At 34.9% G+C, this 7,866-nt stretch overlaps 1 protein-coding gene across 5 annotated transcripts; it reads right to left on the bottom strand.

Moving 5' to 3' along the window:
- Positions 1 to 729: 729 nt before the first annotated feature.
- Positions 730 to 7,212, bottom strand: LOC150031041 (heat shock 70 kDa protein 16-like). 5 transcript variants are annotated; one of them, XM_090309343.1, is made up of 11 exons: positions 6,887 to 7,202; positions 6,683 to 6,777; positions 4,763 to 6,084; positions 4,100 to 4,312; positions 3,804 to 3,899; positions 3,628 to 3,729; positions 3,173 to 3,373; positions 1,966 to 2,112; positions 1,727 to 1,855; positions 1,517 to 1,647; positions 730 to 1,190 (listed from the first exon to the last, which is right to left on the bottom strand). In XM_090309343.1, exons 3-11 carry the CDS (start codon positions 5,930 to 5,932, stop codon positions 1,091 to 1,093), a joined length of 2,289 nt encoding a protein of 762 aa, XP_090165469.1. In that variant the 5' UTR covers positions 5,933 to 6,084; positions 6,683 to 6,777; positions 6,887 to 7,202; the 3' UTR covers positions 730 to 1,090. The 5 variants fall into 5 exon arrangements, with proteins under 5 accessions (XP_090165469.1, XP_038898990.1, XP_038898986.1 ...); XM_039043062.2 differs by having other exon boundaries at positions 6,913 to 7,202; XM_039043058.2 differs by lacking the exon at positions 6,683 to 6,777.
- Between the last annotated feature and the right edge of the window lie 654 nt (positions 7,213 to 7,866).

Here is a 7,866-nt window from a genome sequence, read left to right as displayed (position 1 = left end):
TTGAATAACCTTCTATTTTCGTTTGTTGAGTTCAAATTACATTATTCTAAAAGATAAATAACAATTATTTTATTGATAAATAAATTATTTACAAAATTACAAACCACGAGTTTTGGGATACAAAACCCAACAAATATATCATAGAAAAAAAAAAAGATAAAATTTTAGAAAACAACAAAAAGTAAATAAAATATGAACAATAATTTGATATCTTTTTTCTAGTACGACAAATAATTCAATGTCCTTGATGGTTTATATCAAGTTCTCTTATACTTTTCTCATGTGTAACAACACGATCACCACTTGTTCTTTTTTTTTTTTTTTTCTATCCGTATTCAGAGCTTATTCTGGTCACATATTTTTTACCATCAAACTTTAAGATCATAATCAGCAACTATTGTTGAACTATGCTCCCTTTTTTTCATTGAATTCAACAATTAGAAAGTCGAAAAATTGAACTACCTACCCTTAAATAACCATAAGTATTTTATCCACTAAACTACACTCGAATTGACATCGATAGAAAAACATACATGCAAGTAGAAAATCTAGATTACAACTTAGGTTTCGTGTTCGGTGTCCTACAAAAAATGCTCACATGTTTAGAAACTAATGCAGGACTTGCCCACATACCAAAACACATTTGAATCCGAGGGAAATGTAAGTCTTAAGCAATGGATCAAACGTTAATGGCTTGATGAAGCTAAAATCATCCTTTTTCCTGTGTGATTCATGATAACCATGGACTGTATATATATATGTGTCAGATATGATGAGTTTTACAAAATCAACATCTGAAAACAGACAAAGAATGGAAAGGCAATAATTCAATAAGGGTTGCCTTCAAATTGTTGCAAAACTGAGAGATAGCCCTCATTAGAATGATACAACACTCATGAAGGTTTGAAGTGAATGTGAGACCAAAACAAAAAAGAAAAAACATGAGCTGATTGGTTATCTGTCATCACCTGCAGTTGTACTACTCTTCATTCTGGACACTTGAAACAGTGGCAAGAGATATCATCCACTTTTGTCAGAAGAATAATAATCAAAATCTTTGATTAATCTTGAGAAGAACCAATGCTGAATTTTAAGAATGGTGGTTATCGGAAGAATTGTGATGGTTTGTTTCCTTGGAATCTCCTGAATGTGTATGGGAAGACACAGGTCCCAAGATCCTCTGGCATGTCCTGGAATGAAGTTCAATGTTTAAGCAAATGGTAGTAAGCCACTGGATCATAAATAAAAGGGTGCAGATACCAAGCATGCTTTTTGAAAATAAATATAGAACTGAGTTAAGTCACGGTTTTTCTGGTTCTAATCTATTTATAACACGTTGGCATAACCAGAAAGAACGTAGCTTAAACTTAGTGTCCTAAATGACCATTAAGATTAGTTCACCAGGTTAATAGTCTACTACTATGAAAACAAGGTCAGGAGAACTTCTCTACAGTAAGTGTCTAATCTTACAGAAACTTCTTAAATTTCCAACAAATCAAACAGAGAAGCATCATACTTGTCGAAATCCTCTTCCCGAGTTCTGATCTCACTTGACCATAGTAGAGGGTCAGTGTTTTTTGGTAACAACTCTTGTTGTTGGTTTTTCTCTGTTAGCCACTGCTCTGCTCTGTCGCACTCCTCAAGGATCTGGAGAAAGTGAAGAGTTTGAGAGAATTCAAACAAACCCAACTATGACTCATAATAGTAGAGGTTATTAGCCATTTACCAATGCTCGAGCTTGAGGTGAAAGTGAATCCCCAGAGTTCCTATAATCAGAAATACGCTTTAACAGATGCGCTTTAGCTTGTGCTCTAGCTTCTTCATCTTCGTATCGGTTAATTATAGGATCCACCAACTGAGAACAGTGGAAGACTAGTAAGGAAAGAGAAGAGAACTTGAATTGGCAAACCTCTGGTTCAGAGAATGTTATACAACTTTGTATCATACAACAGAAATAGCAACAACCTTCTTAAGGTCGTCTAACTTAGAAGAATAAGCACTCTCTGTCTCATCGTCTCCATCCTCATAAAGCCACTCCTCTGTTTGCTGGAGGCTTGAAGAAATGCCTTCTCGCTCTTGATCACTAGCGAAACTCCGATATGTGTTGAAAAGCTATTAAAAAACCACTTCTAGAATCATCATTATTTTTATGATAATAAATAATATTCAAACTGCAACATTAGATTTCTGTAAAGATTCAGGTTAGTGATCAGTATGCATGAGAATAGAAGTCTACCTCAAGATATCATGAACATTTAGTAATATAAATATCTAATTTTAGTCAAATCTCGATTTTAAAATTGACAAAAACAAATCTTTCTTTAAATTATTTGAAAAAGTAGTGGAAATTGAGTTGATTTTGAACTACAAAATAATAAACTAAAATTAGTAATAAAAATAATATTTAAATTTCGATTAGTCATTCTAAAAAAGCTAACCAATGAACTTTGTTTAAATTTGTCAGTTTTTACATATTTAAGTTAGTCAATTCTTTAAAAAAATAGCAATAATAAGAAACACAATTTTAAATTTGAATTTAGTTATATTTGAAAAATATGAAAAATATTTTATTTTAAACTTAACTATTACGAGATAATTAAGATGACAAATTTAAGCTAACCTAAGATCAAACCACTGATTAAATATAATGAATATTTCATAAACTTAAGATTTCTAAATCAACAGTCTGTTCCCAAGCTTTCTAAACATGCATTCCAAAACACAATTTGTTAAACCCAAGCTACCTAAACTCCTCAGTTTAAGCTTAACATTCCTAAGCTTAGGATTCAAAACTTACACACCAAACGCCTCCTTAAAAAGTCAGCCTTATCTAAGGGGAAAAGTTTATGGATCTGAAATCACACAACTTAAACTTCCATTGAAACTAATGCCTCATGCTCGCGTGATGAAAATCAATAATTTGATCTAAAAAGTGGTGTGGTAGCTACTGAAATTCATATAACCGCCCCCTAAGTAGTCAAAAGAATTTAGCAGTAGCATTACATGATTGAGTTATATGTTTGGTTCACACATCGGTCGAAACTAAACCAAGCATATAGATGTAAAGTTTGCTTTAAGTAACTTTTTCGCATCACTCAAATCAAAATGCACTATTCGTATCAGAAAATGGAGATTGAAAATCCTTTAAGCCTCAGGAAAATATAATATTTACCTTATTCCTCATCTCATAGACATATGACTCCAAAGCATTCTTCTTATTTTTGGCCTGTTCCATATTTTTATCCTGTTGGGCCAGTTGGAGTTCTCTTTCTTGGGCTTCTGAGAGCTCAGCCTTGGTCATTCCACCATATATATGTTCACTAACTGGTATGTCAATCCTCCTTGTGCTCCTAGCTTTTCTTGAAACATCAGACTGAAGAAATGCAATAATTCAATATCTTTAAAGACACCAAATCTCTGTGACGTACAAACAAAAAGATAGAGACAATTTTCCAGGAAGCGAAAAAGTTGGGAGATAAGAAACATAGGATGAGGTTTTCTAGATAGTATAGGCATTTCTCCTATCAAAAGAATATATATATATATAGGCATTTCCAAAAGCGGAAGATATATTTTAAAAATATATATATATGATTCTTGAGTGCTGAAAGGGATTATCTTCAATACCTCAGAATGGGAAGAATCAACAAACTCGGTCTCCATTTTTTCTGTGTTTGAGTGAGCAGCATCTCTCCTTGGTATTTGTTCATCTACATTATCCTCTACAAACTAAATTCACAATTCATATAAATACAGAGAAATTACCCTTAAATAGTGGAAAGTCTGACGGAAATATTACTTACTGTAGTTGATTCAACATTAACAATGCCGTTCATATTTAATTGAACTCTGACTTTAACCCTTGAATTAGAGTTGCTTGAACCTTGGACAGGACCAATCTGCATCTCAAATGACTCAACATTTAAGAATCAATTCCAATCCATCATAAATAGAAATTAGAAAAAGAAGCAGAAACAGGTCAACACTCTCTAGAGTAGTTTCTGAACACTGGGGCAGTTTAAAAGCCTTCCAGCACCGGAAGAACAAATACTTCAATAACAATAAAAACAATAATTAAAAAAGATTAAACTGAACATACTGTAAAGCAACCAATTTTTGAAGACATGCCAGGAGGTAGTTCGTCAAGATTAGTATAGACTGCTTCTAAGTGGAATAAACTGTTGCGCTGGAATGATAGAACTTTAGTACTTGGAATGTGCTGGCCTTTGGGAAATAGTACATTATTTAAGCCTAAGCTAATTGGGCCTGCATCTGATGAGAAGCCAATGGAGAAGGGGGATGAATCCTGAACCTACATTACGTCAATATACCATTTAGCAATCATGCAACTAATAACCCCAAAAAAAGAAACATGTCAAGAAAGTAGATCAGGAAAACACATAATTACATATTGAAAAATCACCTAAATCATGATACACAAGAACATGAAATATCATATTTCAACCTTTTTACAGGAAAATAATTGGACAGTTACTCTTCAGGTCAACTAACTCATGGATGGGTTAATGCTGGTAAAAAGAGTAGGATTCAAGAAGCCTTCTTTGTTTAAGTACGTTACATCCAGATACCCTTAAAAGGAAGCTTGAAAAAAGGGGAAAAAAGCAGAACCACGGAAGTTTTGTGTTTTGTCCAGTCATTGTGCGAGGAAAGCTTCAAGTTCATGCTAGAAATATAATCTTTTCTCAACTCTCCATAAATGCCTAGCTAATGCAAGTAATAAAACCTCAGGGAAAGTACACACCTCATATTCTCTGACCCGGAAAACTGGACTAAGCATGGCGCACTGTAGAGCACAACCACGAGCTACACATTCACTAGCATTAAGTTTGCGACTGGGTTCTTTTTTAAATACAGAAGTCAATAACCTAGTTATCGCAGGGATCCTTGACCCTGATCCAACAAGCTCAACAGAGTGGATTTTTTCTACACCTAATCCTGCATCAGCTAATGCTCTGGTACAGGGAATGCAAATCCTCTCCAATAGACTAGAAGCAAGCTTTTCAAATTCTTCTCTTTTGATAAATCCCTTAACGTCTTTCTCGTCCATCAGGCATTCAATATTAAGAGGTGCCTCCAAATTTGCACTCAAAACTTTCTTTAGCTTCTCACAAGCTGCCCGCAATCTGATAGAAGCCTTGACATTTGAATTTACATCTATATCATAATTCTTCTTAAATTCTGCAACAAAGTGGCTGAATAGAACATCATCAAAGTCTCTACCTCCTAAATCTCTATCATAGGTATGTGACATGATCCTCATATGTCCAGGCTCAAATGATACAATAGAGACCTGGGTATCACAATGACCAATATCAACAAATGCAACATATATTGGACCCGTATTTGAGAAATCTGTTTTATAAATTCCATAGCTAAGTGCTGTTGCAGTACAGTCATGCATGAGTCTCAGAGGCTTTAAACCAGCAATTGCAGCAGCATTCCAATATAAACGTCTCTGCAAATCAGTAAAATATGATGGAATACCAATAACACAATCTGAAAATGGTGCTCCCAAATTTTTCTCAGCTACATCTTTCAAATGTGCAAGGAGCATTGCCATGATCTGAACTGGAGTAAATGTATGAGTCTCCCCCAAGTATTTCACGTGAACCAAAATGCTGCCATCAAGGGCTTCAGATGTTTTAAAAGGAAATATTTTGAGATCCTTTTGAACATCTGGCTCACTGAAGTTACGTCCAATCAATCTCTTTACCTGAGATATTGTGGATCTTGGGTTCATTGTTGCAGAAGCAGCACCTGCAGAACCCAAAAACCGCTGCTTTTCCCCAAAGCATATCACTGCAGGGGTTTCTCGTTGTGATTCCTCATTCAGCACAACATCGATACCACGTTGCCTCGACACAGCAATAACACAATTTTCATTTCCAATATCAAAACCTACTACGCTCATCTCTGTTTGCTGGGTTAACTAGCTTTCAGAGAAATAAAAAACTGAAAGAATTAACTCTCAACCCAATCATGAGACAGAAAAATTCATGAGCTATTCCTCCACTAAAAGTTCTTCAAAATAATGCTTCAGAAACCAATGGCCACCTAATATAACTGCATAAATATGAGATCAACCAATCAGCAACAGATCTCGATTCAACTTGAACCCAAACAAGCGATATGTTAAGAAAATACGAAAAGATGACAAGAAATGATAAAAGGCCTATAACTGCAATTATTTGACCCTGCACTATGTGATACAAAAGTCAGTTAGATAGCTTTTAGTAATTAGGGCTAGATGGTAGGCTTGCTCTAACCTTTCTGTACTCTTCTCTAGTAAACGAATATATCTTTCACTCGCCATTTCTTTTTAAATATAAATTATACTTCATAAATAGGATGGACAATGGAGCAGGACAGGGCAGTTGGAATCCCCTGTCTTCACCTCTTAAGGCCTTTCCATTTACAGAGACGGAAGAGTCAAAGATGGAGGCAGAGATTAACCAGAATATTCAGAATAAAAGAAACACCAAGTCAGGGAAAAAACACACTGGACTCTAGGATCAAATCACACAATTGAACAATCTTAAAGATCCAAGGTAGTGCTACCATCCAATAATCTCCAAATTGGTAATTTCAAGTAATTTGGAATTAACGAACAATTGTAATATAACGGTGAAACTAACAATTAAAATGTAACTAGCATGCTTACGTCCTTGATAAAACAATCAGATTCCTGGTCATTAATTACGAATGCCATCGAATGCGCTATTGTTCTACACAGCCCTAGCGAAGCACGACAAAATTCTACAAAATAGGGGATTCATTAAATTCCTAATAAATGCAGCAAATGAAGTTGCATTGCATTGAGTGCCAAGAGAATCAGAATTGCTAAATGACGATAAGAAGAACTCACATAAGATGAAACCCATGGAGACCCACCTGAGGACAGCCTCTCAGAAGCTAAAGGCGGCCGGAAACAGCACCGGAAACGAGATGGACAAAGGTATCAAAGAGAAAAAGAGAGAGAGAAGTTAGCGGGAGAGAGAGGGGGAGGGGGAAAATCTAGGGAGGGAAGAGAGGCTTCTGTTACAAATTCCATCGGCTGGGCGACAATTTTGGGGAAATTATATATCGGTACAAAAGCGAGGCTTCGAGATTGCCTTTCGCAGCAGAGCAGGCTTTTTTTCCCTTTAACTTTGACTATGACTTTCTTCCCATCTTACGTTTTCAGAGTGCCTCTCCCAACCCAATACCACCTTTCTTGGGTTGCAATCATAATGAGTCCATCACTGTTATATATGAACCAAATACACTAACAAACCCATTATACTTCAATTACTAGAGACAATATACTTCATGTAAATAACCAAAAGACTTGAAAAAACTTCAAAATCGTTGGAGACTCGAAACATAGTCAAGACACGCTTCTGTTAAGTGTTGCCCTAAAGCAATTATTCGCTTTGCACGAGCTGCAAGCAACCTACAACGATCATCTCAGTAGGATACAACAACTAACTCTGGTAGAATTGCAATCTTGAACTACTTTGATCTAACAGAACTCTTTGATGTTTACTCTCAACTCAACTCAAGAACAAAAAAAAAAAAGAGAAAGAAATGAGAGATATTCAATTTGGAATGAGTTGCTACAAATGAAGAAACTAGTTGTTATTTATATAGTAACTCTTCAAAATACAAAATAAAATAAATAATTACAAAAGTTAAAACATTTATTAAATTTAACTAAATTGAGTTGTTACTTGATTAAAAAAAATCAACCATAACTCATTCAAATTGAAGATACTAAAAATTTAACTTTCATACATGTTAAATTTGTACATGAAACTTCACCTTAATTTGATGTTTCAATCCAATTTGAAAGTTTCTAACTGAATT

This window comes from Benincasa hispida, unplaced genomic scaffold (genome assembly GCF_027475165.1).
Source record: "Benincasa hispida cultivar pf3 unplaced genomic scaffold, pf3_genome.v1.1 HicScf1507, whole genome shotgun sequence".
NCBI lineage: Eukaryota > Viridiplantae > Streptophyta > Magnoliopsida > Cucurbitales > Cucurbitaceae > Benincasa > Benincasa hispida.
The sequence above is the reverse complement of the archived record's forward strand: the minus strand, read 5'-3'. Positions and strand labels throughout refer to the sequence as shown.